This window comes from Balaenoptera physalus (genome assembly GCF_965194825.1).
Source record: "Balaenoptera physalus genome assembly, chromosome: 14".
Classification (NCBI taxonomy): Eukaryota; Metazoa; Chordata; class Mammalia; order Artiodactyla; family Balaenopteridae; genus Balaenoptera; species Balaenoptera physalus.
In genome coordinates, this window is record NC_138893.1 from 71,566,952 (window position 1) to 71,587,340 (window position 20,389).

The following is a 20,389-nucleotide window of genomic DNA, read 5'->3' on the forward strand; positions in this document are numbered from 1 at the left end:
TAATGTGATTTTTCCCTTTAATTATATTCAATTTTGTCTATCAGTGGGCCAGGTACTGTATAGAATGGTGCAAAGGCAACAAAGTGGACTAAAGTCCATTGGGCAGAACAAAATCTTGTGGCAGAGACATACCTAGAATTACTGGATTAGATTACAAGTGCTAAAATAAAGGTAAATAAAGTGTTAGGAATTTTATTTTCACAATAAACTAAATGTGATAAGCATTCATTATAAGAATCTCTTCTGGGCTGTAGTAATAATCTGTTTATCTGTTTTTTTTTTAAGAAAAATGAAGTTTATTTTTATGAACTTTTGGAAAATAACTTGGGTGATTCAGTAGAAATAATTTATATGTGCATAGTACTCTACACTCTGTTTTGACAGATTGGAAAATATTTAATAGGGAGATACACATTTCAAATGATTTTTGAGGAGTAGAAATCACACTGTGATTGTGGTTTTAATTCTATTATTGAATACCTTATTGCTCTTCTTGAGAAGCTATAGAAATCATTTTCTTTAAACTATATATTCTTAAAATCATAGCCATAATTTCTTCCTTTCTTATGCCTGTAGGTTTTTGAAAATGAAGTTAACTCAGGGGAAGTAAAATTGTTTTCTTCAGGATTTTCAACATAGTGATGATTTTGAGGATCAGTTTAAAAAGGAGACTGAAAGGTATAACTAATATGCTTATTTAGTGAGTTTTTTGCTTATTCATATTCATAGCTAGCCCTCTGAGTGGAGACAGTGAATAATGGCCCTCAGATGTTTGATTAGTTTTAAAAATATAGTTCTTTGTAGTAAGTACAACCTGATTTGTCTAAAAATAGGGTGTATTTATGATCTCATAAATATGGTATTAACACAAGAAAAGATATTCCTAAAGAATTAAATTTCTCTGTCATATCAACAATTACCCAGTTCCAAAGCCTTTGTAAATGTGTTTGGAGCTCTTGGAGGGGGCAGTGTACTTGAGGTAAGGTAAAGCTCAGTACACAACTAAATTTTATGAGACATTATATGCTTCCAGAAAGAAAATAATATACTAGAAATGGAATTATTAGCATGGTGAATACTTGGTACTATAAATGAAAAAAATTTTAAAAACTGGGAGAAAAGTAAATTTCCATTAGAAAAACAAAAGAAACAGCAGCTTTCATGCTTATAAAATGTTCAAATTTAGGTGTTACGTGCAAAAACATCAAATAAGGAAACATTTTTTTGAGCCGTATTTTCTTAGAGATTTATAAGTAATGTTAGCTACAGTCACTGGAAGAGCACTGCATAATAATGTGTATAGTATGCAACTTGTGTAAACAACTTTCACAAGTGCATTAAGTGAACAAATAATATTAATTCAAAAGGCATTTTGAGATAATATTGTATGCTACTAATATATACTAATTAGTAGATACTAATTATATACTAAGCACTGTATACAAATACAAAGTATTAATAGTTCTTGCTCTCTAGTTTATAGTTTAATTGGGGACACAGACATGTAAAAAACAAATTTAAATACAGTGTAGTAAATATTATTATAGAGTCAGAGTCCAAGGATTGTGGGTACAGAAGACAGAGGACTATGCAAGGGGGAGAGTTCCCCACCATGTTCTTTGAAGAAAAGATATTTTGGTTGGATTTAGGATCGGATCTTAAATAAATAGAAATTCAGCAGGTGAAAAGGGAGGGAAGAAAGTTTCAAGCTGTTGGGAGAAGTTTGAGCAAAGGTAAGGAGCTATGAAAATATCTTATTAATGGTGAGAAATGTGATGTGTCAGGAGTCATAAGGTATACGTGAATTGGAATGCCAGGAAGCTTGAGAAGATGAGAGACAGAGCAAAAATATAATGTGAGCCAGAGTGTGAAGGAACTCAATATATGTGAAACCAAGGAGTACACATTTTATTCAGTCTGTTAGAATGAAAATGAAGCACAGATGGAGTCTTTTTTGCATTTTCCTATCTGTCTGTCAATCACCTATCTGGAAGGAGGATTGCTGGTAATGAGGTGAAAGATAGCTGGCAGGAGATGGAGAACAAGTTGATGTTTACAGTAACCCAAGAAAAGGTGGGAAGGAGGAAAGAGCAAGAAACCTGAAATTACCCACAGAAACAAAAGGAAAAGACATTTACTTTGTTAAGGCTGAGGCATAAAGGACGTAAAAGAAATTAATAGAGATAAGGATGAAAAAGTAGGCAGGGGACATCCTCAATTTATGAGTCCAGTAAAGAGCCTGAGTTTATCCTGACGTTGGTGAACAGGTATAACAATAAAATTTGAATTTTGGGGAGAATTTTCTCTAGAAATTGGAGATTAGACCCAGAAATCAAATTAGGAGCCTTTTACTAAGTGGAGTTGCAAATGAAAGTGCAAAGAGAGCCAAGCAGATAGCATAAGTGAGTAAGCTAAGTAGTGAGAAGTTGGAGAGGAAACAGAAAGGGAGTGTGGGCTCATATTTGAGAAATCTGTTAGAGTATATAGAGCAGTTATTTAGACAGAGATAGAAAGATTAAAGGGTCTTCTGTTTTTAAGGTGAGAGAGAATCAAGTATTCTTATGATATTGTGGATAGGGAGAATTTGTAGATAGGGAGAAATTAGTTATATATAAGAAAAGATAATTTTAGAAAAATCTCTCAGAGGAGACAGAAGGCATAGAGAACATGGAAGGATTAATTCTGAACGTGGAGAAAGTAAGGAGTAATGAAGAATGTTGATGCATTTTTAAAGAGAGTAAGTTGAAAGAGTTCTTACTTTCTGGTTTACATTTTATAGAAGGGACTACATTTTTACTAAAGCAGAGAATTGAGAAGGGGACTACATGAGGGTGGTAATACGGCAGTTAGGAATGGTAGAGGAAATGGAATAGAGACGTACCAGTGTTTTCCAGATGGCTCTCTGCTGATACTAGAAAACCCAGGACTCCAGTACTCTTCTTCCGCCACAGCCTGGATAAAGGAGGAAAGAAAGTGAATAGGTGGCTTGATCCAAGGCAGCTAGTTTGCAAGCCAGGTGAAAGGGAGAGGAGTTGGAGTTTGTGATCGGACATTCGAACTTTGGAATTATCTCTTCGAAAGTGGGCCAGTTCCAGGGGCTGACAATGGAAATGGGTGGCTGAACTGAAATGGAGGTGAATGTCAATTGAATAATTAATATAAATTATCAGAGATTCTTTCTTAAATGTATACATTCTCTGAAACCATGAACGAATATAAATTTCTTTTCTAGTGAGAGTGACCCCAGCTTGTGGACAACCAGTAGCTTCTTTCTAAAAAAGAAGTCGAGCAGTGAGGATGAAGAGCTTTCAGGGCCTTCCCATACTGACACCCCTACACTTCAGGATATGACCTCACCCCATTTTATTAGCAGATTCTTGAAGAGGCTATATTTCAGAGGTATGCACAAAGAAATTTCTAATATAAATGCAGGTCCTGAGCTAGGAAAAACTTTTTCAAATGGGGAAAACATGATTTTCTAGGATTTTCCTTTAAAAATGAAGAAAATGCTCCACCCCTCACATTCATAAAGGGCACATTTCTACCCTTTCTTTAAATATTTTAGTATAGCAAACATGTCAATTTAATAAAATGATCTGTTTGTATTTCTTAATGATTTGTATAGCCTTGAATATGACCTGCTTCTTCATTTTCTTAATTTTAATTTGTTGCACAGTATATACTTTGTAAATAAAATAATAACTTTTTTTTGGATTATACATTATCATATGTTGTGGGAAAAAAGAAAATACAGGTATGTGTAATAAAATGAGTCATAATACTGAAGAATATTCCAAACTTTTTCTGTGTATATGTATTTACATTTGTATATAATATAAATATAACTGTGGAGAAAAATATACATATATAATTATTGTGTATAAGGTTGAAGAATCACATACATACCTCAGAAACCTTGGAGTCAGAGAAGATCTTAGAGGTCACCGTTCAGCCTCTCATCAAGTGCCAGAATCGTCTTCTCTGATGACTTTTTTTAATCTGAGGAATGTCAAATCTAATTAAGGCAATATCACACTATATAATTATTAAAGTACAGGTCTCACACAAAAATAGTTTACAAGAAAATACTTTTTAAATACTGAAGTATAACTTATATACTGTAAAATTCACCCTTTTAGCATACAGTTCTGTAAGGTTAGACAAAGGTCTACCACTACTGTCAAGATACAGTACATTTTCTTCACCCCTCAAATTTCTCTTGTGCTCTTGTGTAGTCAGCTCCTAACTCCACCACCAACACCTGGCTACCTGTAATCTGTTTTCATTCTCTTTACTTTTGTCTTTTTCAAAGTGTCATGTGGATGGAATCATAAATATGTTGCATTTTGAGTATTTTGCACTTAGTGTAAAGCTATCCACACCATTGCATTTACCAGTATTTAATTAAAAAAAAATTTGCTGAGTAGTATTCTATTATATGGCTACACCAGTTTGTTTAGCCATTTACAGTTTGAAGGACATTTGAGTTGTTTCCAGATTTGGCAATTATGGATAAAAGCATTACAAATATTCACATACCGGTTTTGTGTAAACCTAAGTTTCCATTTCTTTAAGGTAAATATCTAGGAGTGGGATTTCGAAGTCATAAGTATATAAATGACAAACTATTTTCCAAAGAGGCTGTACCAATATGCTTTTTACTTTCTTTTCCTCCTACTCTTTTTTCTCTTTGTGTTTCAGTTAAGGCAATTTTTATTAACCTGTCTTCAAGCTTATTAACTCTTTCCTCAGCTGTGCTGACTCTACTAATGAACCCACTGAAAGCATTTTTTTAGCTCTTTTATAATGTAATTTTTTTATTGTCAACACTTCCATTTGACTTATAGTTTTCATCTCTGTTCAAATTCTGTATCGGGAGGGTGAGAGGGAGGGAGACGCAAGAGGAAGAGATATGGGGATATATGTATATGTATAGCTGATTCACTTTGTTATAAAGCAGAAACTAACACACCATTGTAAAGCAATTATACTCCAATAAAGATGTTAAAAAAAATTCTGTATCAGTTCATGCATGTTGTCCACCTTTTCCACAAGAGTTTAAACATATTAACTATACTTATTTCAAATTCCCTCTCTGATAATTCTAATAGATGGGTTATTTCTGAGTTTTTTTGTTTTCCTGTTGATTGTTTTGTTCTTTGACAGTGATTTTTGCTGCTGTTGCTGCTGCTGCTTCTTTGTGTGTCTCACATTTTGACAGTATTGGTGTTTGTGCACAGGTGAATATAGTACAGTTGGAGATAGTTGTGCCTGTTCCTCTGCTAGGTCGTTAGGTCATTGATTCAGCATGTTGAGGACATGAACTGGATTTTGAACTGTAGTGAACTACTGACTTAAAATTTCTCAAGGTTTAACTTGTACTTAGGTGGCAACTGGAATGTTAGAGAGTTTCTTTTACCATTCCTAGTCCATCCCTAACTTTAGGTCTTTCCCGTGTGTCTGGTCTTTAGGAGTCATCTCCCTGCCCTTGCCCTCCCTCCAGCAGTAACCTGGTGCTTGTTGTTGTAGCCCAGTCTCAGCCTGGCGGTCCTCTATCCCAGGATCTAAGCGGTGGGATCTAAGCAGGTGGGGCTGCCTCTCCTCTCTATGGCATTCAAACTCTGCCTTATATTTTTGCTAAGTCTAGTGTGGGAGAGGGTTTCCCGTCCCTTGCTTAGTGGTAGGAGACTCATTATAGTATTGGTATAGGATCCTGGGATCAGGGATGTTTCCGGCCCTCCTCCAGGAGTGGAGGGTTTTTCTTCTTCCCTTTTTCCAACTGTACTGTATTCACCTGTGCACAACAGGGTTTGCTGCTATTCCCCCTGCAATTGAAGACTTTTGTTCTGTTGGGGAGGTAGGTCCAAGTGGGGCTTTTCGACAGCGGTGGCAGTAGCTCTCCTCCTCCAAGCCTATGCCACTGAGAACGGTTCCTTCCATTTCCTATCCTGTCTCCAGTCCTTCTTATGAGCACTTATGGAGGTCTGTTGAGTCTGTGAGGTGTGCACACTCTCTGTATCTATGGCTTCCTGGGGTTCTATATGCTCACACTAGGCTGAATTGCTCATTCAGCCTTTAGCAGTATATTGGGCTTTTTTGAATCTGAATGCTTTCTGTATAGTATCTGGCATCTTGTTCACCCCTCAGCTGCCACAAGTGAGCCAGTGTGCCCTCCACACACTGTGACTGCCACAAGTGACCTGTCGCTCCTTAGGAGGCTGTCTTTCCTTAGATTTCAGAATACTTCGTTGGCCTGTAACCACAGCTCTCTGATGGGTTCAAAAATTTTTTTATTTTGTTTTTTTCAACTTTTATATGTTGTTAGCATGTGAGTGATGCTCATACTACCTTTCTACATTTTAGGCAGAAGTGGAATTTTGAATATAAATGTATTTAAAAAATAAAAACAAGAGCATATTCCTTTGTAAACATGTCTTTTTAATGAATATATATTTATATTTCACTTTTTAAAAGCTAAATAATGTTCCATTGTGTGACTACACAATTATCTGTATAGTCGATCTCTTCTGGTTGGTCACCTAGGGTAGTTCTTTTAAAAACATTATAATGTACAGTGATATGATAAATATCCATGGAACTCAATCTTTGGGAATATTCTTAGACTGTGTTGAAAAAAAGAACGAAACTATTCAAACTGCTACTGCTGCAGCAACAGTAGGAAGTCCATGATCTAAGATCAGCGTCTAGCCAAGCAAGTGGTTTTGAGGGGTTTTAAAAGAAAAGGGGTTTACATTCTGAGTGATAGAGGAACAAGAAACTTGTGGTTAGTATATCTAGGATTATTCTTTTGAATTCTGTTTGTGTTCAGATATAAAGACTAGATGATTTTGTTTTGCTTTATTATGGTCTCCTAGTGACAACTAATATTGGTGCTGTACGATGTTTGTTTCTGTACAGCAGGAGAATGTCATGGCCTAGCTGCTTTTCCTTTCTTAGTTCCCTCATTTTCAGTTTCACCTTAGGACTAAGGTTAAGCCCCTCTTGGGGTCTGTTATTAAGGTCTGCACTAAAAAAAGATTAATGCCCAGAAAATATAAAGAACTGCAAATTAATAAGTAAAAGACAAATAACCCAATAGAAAAATGGGCAAAAGACATTGCTCTGGACTGTATTTTTCTGTTCCCCCCAAATTTATATGCTGAAGTCCTAATTCCCAATGTGATAGCATTTGGAGATGGGACCTTTCGGATATAATTGAGTTTGAATACATCATGGGGGTGGAGCCTTCCCAGTGCAAATGGTGCCCTTACAAGTGAATAAAAGGACCAGAGAACTCTTTCTCTCCACCAAGTGAGGATATAGCAAGAAAGTGGCCATCTGTAGACCAGAAAGAGGGTTCTGTTCTCACTGAAACCTGACCATGCTGATACCATGCTGGCTTCTGGCCTCCAGAACTGTGAGAAATAAATGTCTGTTATTTAAACCCAGTCTGTGGTAATTTGTTTTAGCAGCATAGCAGCCCAGGATGACTAAGACAGAAATTGGTATTGAGAAGTGGAGAGGAATTTTGCCTCAGATGATTCTTACTTCCAGTTCCACCCATATCTGGTTTAGTTGATATTTAGATGAGATTTTGGATTTTAGACCTGAGAGTTGATTCTGGTTAAGTTAAAACTTTTGGGGCTGGTGGGATGGAACAAATGCATTTTGCATGCAAGAAAGACACAAACCTTGGGGCCAGGGAGGAATGCTATGGACTGAATGTTTATGTGTCGTCCCCCCCCCCACCCCAGTTCATATGTTGAAATGCCAATCTCCAATGTGATGGCATTTGGAGGTGGGGCCTTTGGGAAATAATTGAGTTTGAATAAGGTCATGAGGGTGGAGCCCTCACAATGAGATTGGTGCCCTTATAAGGGAATGAAGGAACTAGAGCTTTCTCTTTCTGCCATGTGAGGATGCAGGAGGAAAGCAGCCATCTGTAAACCAGGAAGAGGGCATTCACCAAGAACCCAACCATGGGTTGGGACCCTGATCTCAGACTTCTAGCCTCCAGAACTGTGAGAAATAAATGTTTGTTGTTTAAACTACCCAATCTATGGTAATTCGTTATAGCAGCCCAAGCTGACCAAGACAGACATCATCAGGCACTTCACAGAGGAGGAAATATGAAAAGGTATTCAACCTAATTTTGAATCAGGGAAGTGAAAATTAAGCCACAGTGAAATAACAATTTATAGATTAGATTATTAAAAATTTAAAAAATGTGACAGTAGTAAATATTGGTGATATGGAACACAATGGAAAACAACTTGGCATTTTTTTTTTTTTAACATCCTTATTGGAGTATAATTGCTTTACAGTGGTGTGTTAGTTTCTGCTTTATAACAAGGTGAATCAGCTATACATATACATACATCCCCATATCTCTTCCCTCTTGCGTCTCCCTCCCACCCTCCCTATCCCACCCCTCTAGGTGGACACAAAGCACCGAGCTGATCTCCCTGTGCTATGCGGCTGCTTCCCACTAGCTATCTATTTTACATTTGGTAGTGTATATATATCCATGCCACTCTCTCACTTCCTCCCAGCTTACCCTTCCCCCTCTCTGTGTCCTCAAGTCCATTCTCTATGTCTGTGTCTTTATTCCTGTCCTGCCCCTAGGTTCTTCAGAACATTTTTTTTTTTTTTAGATTCCATATATATGTGTTAGCATACAGTATTTGTTTTTCTCAACTTGGCATTTTTTAATCTGTGCATACCCTATGCCCTAGCAGTTATCTTTCCTAGCTATTTACCTTAAAGAAACTCTTTCCTTTTGGCACCAGAAGACATATGCAAGAATATTCATACTGTCCTTATTTGTAATAGCCTTAAACTGTAAACAACTCAGATGTATTTTAATAGACAATACCAGATTCCTTTCCTAAAAGAGCAATTTATTCTTGCTCCAGCTGTTTGGAAGGGTCCAGTTGCTCACATTCTTATCATCACTAGATAACCCTTTTTCTAATCTTTGCTAATCTGATGGATGAAAAATAGCATTTCCTTATTACTCTAATGCACATTATCTTACATGTTTATTAGCCTCTTCTTTCATTTGCATATTTATATCCTTTGCCCATTTTTTTCTTATTAACTTGTATGAACTTTTAACATGTTAGAAATCTTAACACCTTGTTTGTCTGACAAATATATTATAAATTTTCCCCCTGTCCCACATCTTAAGAAGGGCGACCTTCATAAACATTCTGGTTTTCTAGAATGTTTAAAAAGGTCTTCTTTACTGAAAGAATACACAAATATTCTCCTAAATGTTCCCAGAATTTCCATTCATTCATTCATTCATTTTGTTTAGATCACTAATCTACATGCAGTTAATTGCTAAATATGATAGAGGTATAGAAAATTGACTGGACAATTATACCAGCATCATTGACTAAATAAATGACCTTTACCAACTGAATTTAAATGTACTTTTATCACATATTAGATTCCCCAAATGTTTAGATTCTTTTCTGTCCTCCAAACATTTTCGCTGATTGAACTGTTTGTTCCTGTGGACATGTTACTCTGTTTTGATCATCACAGTTCTAAGTAATATCTAGAAAGGCAAATCCTCCCCCTAATTTTTGAAAAGTAAATTTTTGTAGGCTATTTGGGCAAGTTATTGCTACATATGGAATTTTAAATTATTTTGTTCATTCCCATGTAAACCCCTTTGAAGTTCAGATTAGAGTGACATGACATTTATATTCGTTTGGGAAGGATTGGCATTTTTATGATACTACGTTCTTCCCACTATGTAAAGAATGAGATGAGTCAGGAGATCAGCTACAGTGTGTGTGTGAGCTACACAATGGCTATTGTTTCAGGTTTGCCTTCCAAATCTCACACAAGAACCTCTCTTGTGGACCATCTTAACTAGAAACGTTCAGGAAATGGAATTCTGGGAAGAGTAGTTCAGCCTAGCCATGTTGACATATTGCAAAGCCACCACAGTCCATCCCTTGTCAAGTTGGCCCTCATATATTATCTCTTTAAACCATACTTAATCTCCAAATAAAAACAAAATTATGCTTCCATCTATAGTGATGCAACTATCCTGTCTGCAACCGAAAACATACTCTCAGCCTGTCCCCAAAAGAGGATATAAAGTCTCTTTGTCTTTGAGTGATGTTCTTGTTTCTTCAGCAGATTTATACTGTCCTTCAGTATCATGTAAAAGAAAACAAAAATATTTGGCGTATATATGTAAGCCAAATATTTTTGTGTGTGTATATATATATATATATATATATATGCCAAATTTTTTTTGTGTATGTGTATATATATATATATATATATATATATATATATTTCTCCTTGAGTCTTCATGTGGTCTTCCCTCTATGTGTATATCTGTGTCCCAATCTCTTCTTCTCATAAGCATACCAGTCATACTGGATTAGGGCGTGCCCTAATAACCTCATCCTAATTACCTCTTTAAAGATCCTATCTCCAAATACAGTCATATTCTGAGTTACTAGAGGTTAGGACTTCAACATATAAAATTTGGGGGGATACAATTCAGCCCATAACAATATTCAGTGTCTTTAATTGATATAGGACTATTAGGTTATCTCTTTTCTTTCTTTTTTTTTTTTTTTTAATTTATTTATGGCTGTGTTGGGTCTTCGTTTCTGTGTGAGGGCTTTCTCTAGTTGTGGCAAGCGGGGGCCACTCTTGATTGCGGTGCTCGGGCCTCTCACTATCACGGCCTCTCTTGTTGCGGAGCACAGGCTCCAGACGCGCAGGCTCAGTAGTTGTGGCTCATGGGCCCAGTTGCCCTGCGGCATGTGGGATCTTTCCAGACCAGGGCTTGAACCCGTGTCCCCTGCATTGGCAGGCAGATTCTCAACCACTGCGCCACGAGGGAAGCCCAGGTTATCTCTTTTCTAATGAATCTTGGTAGTTATGTCTCTCAGTGAATTTGTCCCATCCATGTAAGTTGTCTAATTTTTGGAAATAGAGTTGTTCCAAATATTCCCTTATTAACTTTGTAATATTTGTAATATCTGAATTGATACCCTCTCTTTGATTTGGAATAATGTGTCTTTTTTCTTTGTTTCTTGATAAGTTTGGTTATTTATTGATTTTGTTGGTGTTTTTCTTTTTTTAAAAAATTTATTTATTTTATTTATTTATTTTTGGCTGTGTTGGGTCTTCGTTGCTGCTCGCGGGCTTTCTCTAGTTGTGGTGCGTGGGGGCTACTCTTAGTTGCGGTGCGCGGGCTTCTCATTGCAGTGCCTTGTCTTGTTGTGGAGCACGAGCTCTAGGCACGCAGGCTTCAGTAGTTGCAGCACGCAGGCTTAGTAGTTGTGGCTTGCGGGCTCTAGAGTGCAGGCTCAGTAGTTATGGTGCATGGGCTTAGTTGCTCTGCGGCATGTGGGATCTTCCCGGACCAGGGCTCAAACCCGTGTCCCCTGCATTGGCAGGTGGATTCTTAACCACTGCACCACCAGAGAAACCCTGTTGCTCTTTTCTAAGAACTAGCTTTTAGTTTCATTTATTTTCCCTATTGTTTTCAATTTCATTGATTTCTTCATTGATATGAGTTCTTTCTTCTTTTCAAATATAAGCATTTAATACAGTAAATCTTCCTGTGAGCACTGCTTTAGTGGAATCCCACAAATTTTGATGTGTTTTTATTTACGTTCAATTCAAAATATTTGCTCATCCTCAGTGGTCAAAGCTGGAACAAATTGAGCAAAAATGCAAAGCAGCATTGGATTATAACCCAAAGTATAAAATAAGTATACACGAGGCCATACTAATATAATAAATGAATGAATATAATAATAAATGGGGAGAGGAGACAAATCTCCCATACAGAAGAATTCTAAGTAAATTATGTTGATATTCCACTCTAAGGAAGATGGAGCATAACTCCCCCATCCCTTAAGTAGGGCTGCCATAGTGATTTTTTTCTCCCAAAGAGTACAGTATGGAAAGGGGAATAAAAAAGTAACTTTATAGTGGAGAAATCTGAGACAAGCTACAGCCAGTGATCAAGGTCAACATCAAGAGTTATAAATCATGTTAATGGTAGGTACCCTTGGTATGATGTGATGAATATGGCCCTTTATCTCTGTGATTTTCCCAAAAATCTATAAACCCAGGCTAATCATGAGAAAAACATCAAATTCCAATAGAGGGGCGTCCTATAATATATCTGATCAGTATTTCTCAAACTGTCAAGGTCATCAAATTTAGGAAAAGTCTGAGAAGCTGTTACAGCCAAGAGAAACTTAAGGAGACATGAGAACTAAACTTATTGTGGAATCCTAGATGGGATCCTGAAACAGTAAAAGGATATTAAGGAAAAGCTAAGGAAATCTGAAGTATGGACTTTAGTTAACAATAATATATCAATATTGGTACATTAATTGTAACAAATATGCCATCCTAATGTAAGATGTTAATAATAGGGGAAAGTGTGGCAGAGGGTATTGGGAACTGTATGTACTATCTACTAATTATTTTGTAGAGATAAATATGTTCTAAAAAATAAAGTCTATTTTTAAAAATCTTCTCTGATTTCTCTGTGACTTCTTCTTTGATCCATGGGTTATTTAGAAAGATGTTATTTACTTCCCCAAAATTTGAGGATTTTCCAGATATCTGTAATTGATTTTTAGTTTAATTTTATTATGGTCTGAGGTCATACTTTTTATTAATACGTTTTAATTTTTTTTTTTGGTTCCGCCATGCAGCTTGCGGGATCTTAGTTCCCCAATCAGGGATTGAACCCAGGCCCTCAGCAGTGAAAGCATGGAGTCCTGGACCTCCAGGGAATTCCCCTTTTTAATTTATTAAGGTTTGATTTTTGGCCTAGAATGTGGTCTATCTGGTGATGGTTCCAGGTACACTTGAAATGAATTTTTATTATGTTGTTGGAAGGAGTGTTTTATAAACGTCAATTAGGTCAAGTTGTTCACTTCTTTTCTGTCCCTATTGATTTGCTCTGTACTTGTTCCATTTATTCCTGAGTGCTGAGTATTGAAGTCTGTTTTGTCTGTTTCTCCTTGCAGTACTATCAGTTTTTACTTCATGTGTTTTGACATTCTGTTAGGTGCAAACACATTTAGCACTGTTATGTCTTTTCTGTGAATTGATCCTTTTGTCATTAGTGATGCTCTTTTTTAACAATAGATTTTATTTTTTGGAAGTTTTAAGTTCACAGCAAAACTGAGCAGAAGGTGCAGAGATTTCCCATATACTCCCTGTTCCCACACATGTATAACTTTCCCTGCTATCAATATCCCCCTCTGGAGTGGTATATTGGTGATGAACCTGCATTGACACATCATCACCTGGAGCCTATAGTTTACTTCAGGATTCACTATTGGTGTTGTACATTCTATGGGTTTGGACAAAATGTATAATGACTTGTATCCATCATTTATAGTATCAAACAGAATAGTGTCACTGCCCTGAAAATCCTTTTACCTCCACTTATTTAACCTTCTCCCCAGGAATGATGTTTTTATCCCTGGCAATGTTCTTGGTCTGCAGTCTATTGTGTTGTTGATATATTCTCTGATATTAACATAGCCACTCCACTTTCTTTTGATTAGTGTTCCCATGGTATATATATTTTCCATCCTTTTACCTTGCCTGTGTTATAGTATTTAAAGTGGTTTCTTGTGGGCATTGTATGGTTGGGCCTTACTTTTTCACCCAATCTCCAATCTCTGTCCTTTAATTGGTGTATTTAGGCTGCTTTTATTTATATCTACTATCTTAGATTTAACTCTACCATCTTGCTCATTGTTTTCTGTTTATTCCTTCTATTCTTTAAATTTTTTCTTATTTTTATGCCTCCTCTTGGATTATCTTCTGATTCCTTTTTTCTTCCCAATTTGCTTATTATTTATACCTCTTTTAAAAATGTGTTCTAGGTTACCCTAGGATTTACAGTATACATCTTTAATTTCTCAGTTTTAGTGTCTTCCTAATTTCTCCTGTCCATCTTTTTTGCAGTTGTTGTCAACCATTTTAATTTTACATAATAATCACAAAATACATATTTACTATTTTTGTTTTAGATAGCCAGTTACCCTTCAGAGAAGTGAAAATTAAGAAAAAAAGATTTATTTTAACTACATTTATGGAATTTTCAGAACTCTTCATTTCTTTATGTAGATTCAGTTTCCTATTCTGTAATATATTTTTTTCTGCTTGAAGATCTTCCTTGAACATTTCCTGTAGTGCAAGTTTGCTGCTAATGAATTCTCTCAGTTTTTGTTTGTCTGTAAAAGAGTTTATTTCTCCTTCATTTTTTTCTGAAAGATATCTTTATTAGTTATAGGATTCTGGATTGTCTTCTGACTTGTGTAGTTAATGATGAACTTTTGGATCTGAGGCTTGGTGTCTTTTATTCATTTTTGGAAAATTACCAGCCATTATTGTTTCAAATATTTCTTCTGCCCAATTCTCTCTCCCAGTCTCTCTCTCCCCCACTCTCTCTCTCTGTCTCTCTCTCTCTCTTTCTCCTATTTTGGAATTCCAATGACAAGAATATTAGTCTGCTTGATTTTGGCCTTTAGCTCTTGGATGACCTCTTTTGTGCCTTTCCCCAACCACTCTTTTCTCTTTCAGTTTGGGTAATGCCTATTGACCTGTTTTTAAGTTCTCTGATTTTTTCCCCCCTTGCCTTTATCAAGCCTATTGATGAGCCCTTTGATGGCATTCTTTTTTCTATTTCAGTATTTTTTATTTTTAGCATTTCTGCTCAATTCATATGGCTTCCATCTCTTTGATGAAATACCTCATTTTTTCATGCACGTTGTCCACTTTTTTCAGTAAAGCTTTTGGGATTGATCTTAGTTATTTTAAATTCATTGTCTGATAGTTTTAACATTTGTGTCTTATCTCTGACTGGTTCTGTTGACTACTTTGTCTCTTGACAGTTTTATTTTTTCTTTTTCTTGCTTCTTTGTGTGCCATATAATTTTTTTGCTGTTGAAATCTGGATATCTCATTCCTGGAGACTGAGGTAAATAGGAAAGGACATGCTTCTTTCTTCAGTAGGCCTTCATTGTAAGGAGTTGAGTCAGTTTAGTCAGGAATTGAGTTTGAGTTTCGATGTTCCTGTGGTTACTCTCAGTGCACCACCGGCTTTAAATTCCTGTATTGTTACCTTGTGCTTAGAATGGAAAATGGCATGCCAGAGGGTTTACTTCAACGTATACTCTACCCTCTGCTTTAGGTTTCTCCATTAGGCCTGCATCTCAGAGAGGGTTCCTGTCCATGATTTTGTCCATTCCCCAGTGACAGTGCTCTTATTTGAAATTGTTTTGCTTGTTAACCTGGTGAGAGGTGGGAGTAGCATTCTCTGTTATCCTTGTTCAACCTCAGTCTTAGGCAGGTGCAGTGTCCCTGGGTCTTAGGGGTAGCACTTTCTCAGTTACCCAGTCCCTTCTTCAGGAAAATGATACATTATGGTCGGAGCCCAGGATGCTTTCCTCCTCTCTCTACCCCCAGTGTTAGTGGGTCTTAACATGTGCTTTGAGGCTAGTATGTTTTGCTGCCCTTTTCTCGACTTCTTATGCTTTCGATCCTTAGGGAAGATTGGGTGGGACTTCATGCCTTTCCTGCAGAAGCTGCTGCTCCCCTCTCCCATCATAAGGGAGGATTTCTTGAGTTCCTCTTGAGCTTCTGATGAGGTCTTTATATGCATTATCTTTTGCTGTTTGCCACTTCTTCTCTTCATTAATTTATGTACGTATCTTTTTCCTATGAATAAGTTTATTTTCAACTGTCTACTTTGTTTTTTACAGGGTTTGATTTAATTATTAGTTCTATAATCAAGTCCTTTTGGCCTTTAATTTATTTTCTTAGGTCTATAAATTTATTTTCCACCTTATTCTTTTGTTTACCTCATTTTGAACTCATTTAAAATAATTCATATTTTTATTACTTCTTTCTGCAGATGGTGGATTTACAATTTATTTTAGGTTCCATTCAGAATGGATTAAAAATTTTTTGCATGACATATTGCATTACTGACTTTTTCTGCATCTCATGTTTTATTTCCATCTTGTTTACTAACATGTATAGCTCTGCATCTCTTTCATTTTGCTGGTTGAGCATGAATGAATTCTTCTGTCTCTCATTCCATTTGATTTGAGTCTAGTTATCTTCCACTATAAACTACGCGTTGAAGGCTGGATTTAGCCTGAGGACAATGACAAGTGTGCCGAAGGTTAAGAGGAAAGGACCAGAAAGCTCAAAAGGTGTGGATGAATTGTTATGTGACAGATATTATAGATCAGTTTACTCAACATTGATCACACCCTCCTCTTAGCATACCTTCCTGTATGGTCCAGGCAGAAAAACTAAAAATTATATTTCTCAGGCATCCTTGTAGCTATTGTGGATTTGACCAGTCACGTGCACTTAGCCAAGTCTTAAATGTGTAGAGAAGCATCCACGTTGCTGGTACACACCATAGCATGCATGGCATTCCTAGTGCCTCATTATAGCTAAGTTGGTACATTACAAGAGCCAGCAGTTGAGGTGGCGACTTCTAATTCCTCTATGGTTGCTAAGGTAGTGTCACCCAGGAGCCAATGGTTAGAGCAGTGGTGTCCAGTTTTCTCAGATTCCTCACTGTGGCAAATGTAGCAGTTTTCTTGGCAGACCATTCTGCTCTGTTATTTTTGGATCATAATGGGGGAAGCACCTGTTCTTCACACCCACCCAATGTTGTTTGTTGGCACCAAATAGCTAGAGAAAATTCCTTTTCTGTAAACTGGCTTTCTGCAAAAATTCTGTTATATAATAATTGCCCTTATTTATAGCTGAAGCCTGACCTGTAACACTTTGATTGGAATTCTTGGACCAGGCTGCAGTCAAAAGAAACCAAATTGAAAATGATGTTAACAATAAATATATTTTCTGCCATAATGGAGGTCCAGAGATGGGAAGTATTCTAGGTTCAATATGATCAGTTGCTCAGTGATGTCATCAAGAACATAGATTCTTTATGGTTTTTTTTTTCGTATTTGCTATACTCAACTCATTCCTTCTATGATCACAATAGGGCTGCTTGTGGTAATTGGTGCCTTTTGCTTCTGTGTTTCAAGGGATTGAGGTGGGAGAGAGGCTTGCTTCTCTTGCCCATAAGCCTTGAACAAACTTCTTTTTGCTTCCACTTGACCCAAATCACCTACCTATTACCAAACTATTCACTGGTAAGGGAATTATTGTGGAATGATTAGAAACGGCTTTAACTAACCATGTGGGTAGAATCAGTGTTGAGGAGTCAATTACAGCGTCCATTGTAGTCATTCTACCTTTTCTTTCCTTATCTCTCTGCCTTCTCTCAGCTTTTTTTTTTTTTCCCAGTAAGGCTAGAACACAGTGGGAAGCCAAATTGGTGTTTCTTTTGGGGATCAAAGATGATCAAAATGGCTTCTAGTGGGAATTTTGTCTCCTCTTCTGAGCTTCCTAGACCTCTTCTTATCTTATTAGAGATACTTGTGCGAAATTTTAGGATTTCTGTGACTGTCTTTCCCAACCAACAGTCCCTCACTTCCACCCCTAGAAAGAGCTTTTGGATATAGTAGGGCTCCAGACAAGATGAGTTTCCCAGGGCAGTGCAGAGTCTTAGAAACTTCCATCTCTTTTTTATGCCCACTCTTTTGCTTAATTGCTTCTTGTATATTTTTGCTGTTATTTACTTGATTTTTGTTATATATTTAGCTTTGGAAAGAGATTTCACTTGAGCATTTTACCTCAAAATTCTTTTTTAAAATATTCTTTTAATATTGACTTTCTAGATTTATTGCATTTGGGCCTGTGTACATGATCTGTAAAATTTTAGATATCTGGAATCTAGACTATCAAGTGACCTAAAAGACCATTATTTTTTCAAAAAATTCCCATATATACTGTTAAATAGAATGTATTCTCTTCTGTTATGATTGGTTATAAGTATATAACTATATGATATATATCTACATCTATAGTACAATATATCATATATAATTACTTGTAATTGTATATAGCATATAGAGATATATATTATATATATATATTTTTAGTGCTATTAATTACATCATATAGATCTTCTCAATCCGTGGGGGGGGTGGTGTGTGTGTGTGTATGCACATGTGCATGCTTGATCTGTTTTAGAGTTAGAGGTGCGTTAGACTCAGCACATACTCTCATCTCAGACTCTAGGGACTTCCAAACGCTTGGTCCCAGGGAGGGCAAAAGTTCTCTCTTTTTCCCATCCAAGTCTTATACGTGCTTGCCTTGGCATAATTGTCAATACGTACCCTCAATCACATTATAAAACAGAACACTTCTCAAACAGTGTTCTCCAAGAATAGTGGATTTTGTGTAATTTCAAGGTACATAGTCATGATTTTTCCAAAATAAGGATCCTTCCTTTCAAAGTAATAGACTCTTCACCTCTGGAAAGACAAAATTCCATTAATTCTTAAGTGGCTGAGTCTTTACTTAGGAGAAAACAGCAACAATAAAAATAAAATCTCCCTTCACATATATATGTTACAAATATGAATTTTTCTCTTTCTTAGGTATGGAAATTGTTTCTGAAAGGGAGCTAGCTCAGTTGGCTCTGGTTCGACCATTAATATTCAGTATTCATGAGCAATCAACCATCAAGAATTATTTTAAAATGCTTGAGAAAAAAGTATCAGAGTATGAAATCACCCAGGAATTTATGGTAAATATTTTGGTCTTAACCAAAGTCTACATGTGATTTCTTTTTCCACGTCTCAACCAGAAGATTTCTATTCTTTGTTTTCTTTTTCCTTTTTAGATTGATTATGTTGTTTTTATTTTTAAATATTAAATTGGTTTTTAAAGTAATAGGTGTACATAGTAAAAGAGTAACAGCATAAAAGGTTATAAAATGGATAAAGTCTCTTTTTCTCCCTTGACTCCTTAGGCCCCCTTTCCACTATTAAATTTGTCATATAAACTTACAAAAAAATTGTTGACATGTACTTTACTATTTTACCCTTTCTTTCCTTTTTAAAAGGAAAGGAAAGAAAAAAAAATTCCACATAAGAAATAATTCCCAAATATATTATGAGCACATATCTCATTCTTTTTAAGTGTTGCAGGGTAGTTAATTATATGAATAAAGACTTTCTTTTCTTTAAATAGTCCCCTATGATGGACATTTAGATTATTCTAGACATTGTTATTATGAACAAGAATCACCCCTCTTCATGTACATATGTGTGAGTATTTTTTAGAGCAAAGTCCTAGAAAGACAATCAGTATTTGTGCTATCAAATTTTTAGATCTTTGTTCATCTTTTAAATGACAAATGATTTCTTGTTGATGATCTGATTGGCATTTCTTAATTTGAGAACAAACAGATAGCTTTCCATATGCTTTTAAGCCTTTCATATTTATTTTCAGTGAACTGCTAATTCCAATTGTTTGCTCAATTTTCTATTTATTCTTTTTCATATCAATTAATAACTATATAATGAAGAAATTATACCTTTTGTACGTGTTATACTTATGAAAATTTTCCACTTTGTTTGTGTTACACGTATGCGTGCACATACATTTACTGAGAAGAAATAGCTAATTTTTAGTGGTTGGATGTGTCAGTTTTTTCTTTTTGGGCTTCAGGGTTTTCTCTGTCCTTTAGGAATTCCCTTTTCACTCTAGGAGCATAGCAATTATTTCATGCTTTTTTTTTCTAATATTTTACAATTTTTTCAATATGTAAATCTTTCACCCAGCTAGAATTTAATTTGTTGTAAGATATTTGGTAGGGACCCAGCATTCTATAGCTAATCAGTTGTCTAAAGATCTTCTTGTCCCAGCTTCTCTTCAGTAATGTGAAATGCCACTTTTTCATATACTGAAGCCACACATATATTTTAATTTATTTTTGTGCTTTTTTTTCCCCATTGATTTGTTTATTCATGTACTGGTACCAAACTTCTAAAATTAGCATAGCTTTATATTATATTTTACCATTAATTAAGACTAGTCTTCCCTCATTACTCTTCTTTTACAAAATTGTTCTGATTCTTCTTACAGATATTTTTTTTCTAGATTTATTTTAGAATTGGTTTGCAGAAAGATTAAAAGGTACAAATCTGATCATATTATCCTATGGCTTAAAACCTTCTCTGACTCCTCATTCCCCATGGCAGTAGTTGCCAACACTAACTTATGGTAGTGCCAAGTTGGCTACCCAAGAATTACTGAAGAGCTTTTAAAAAGTCTAGACTCTCAGGCTTTATCCACAAATATTCTAATAGGATAGGACTGGATACATATCAATTCCTTTTGTGTATGAAACACGGCCTTCCTAATTAGTTTTAGTTTCCCTTTGGGCTAAATCATGTGCACTGTGCTGTTGTTAACATACTATTAACTG

General features: G+C 35.9%; 1 protein-coding gene across 1 annotated transcript in view; it reads left to right on the plus strand.

Annotated features, from left to right (window-relative positions):
* PTPN20 (protein tyrosine phosphatase non-receptor type 20) overlaps positions 1–20,389 on the plus strand; it is a 95,265-nt gene that overhangs the window by 40,570 nt on the left and 34,306 nt on the right. The window contains 1 exon segment of the mRNA XM_082425478.1: positions 45–18,703. Within this exon segment, the coding sequence (XP_082281604.1) occupies positions 18,557–18,703 (147 nt within the window). The 5' untranslated portion in view covers positions 45–18,556.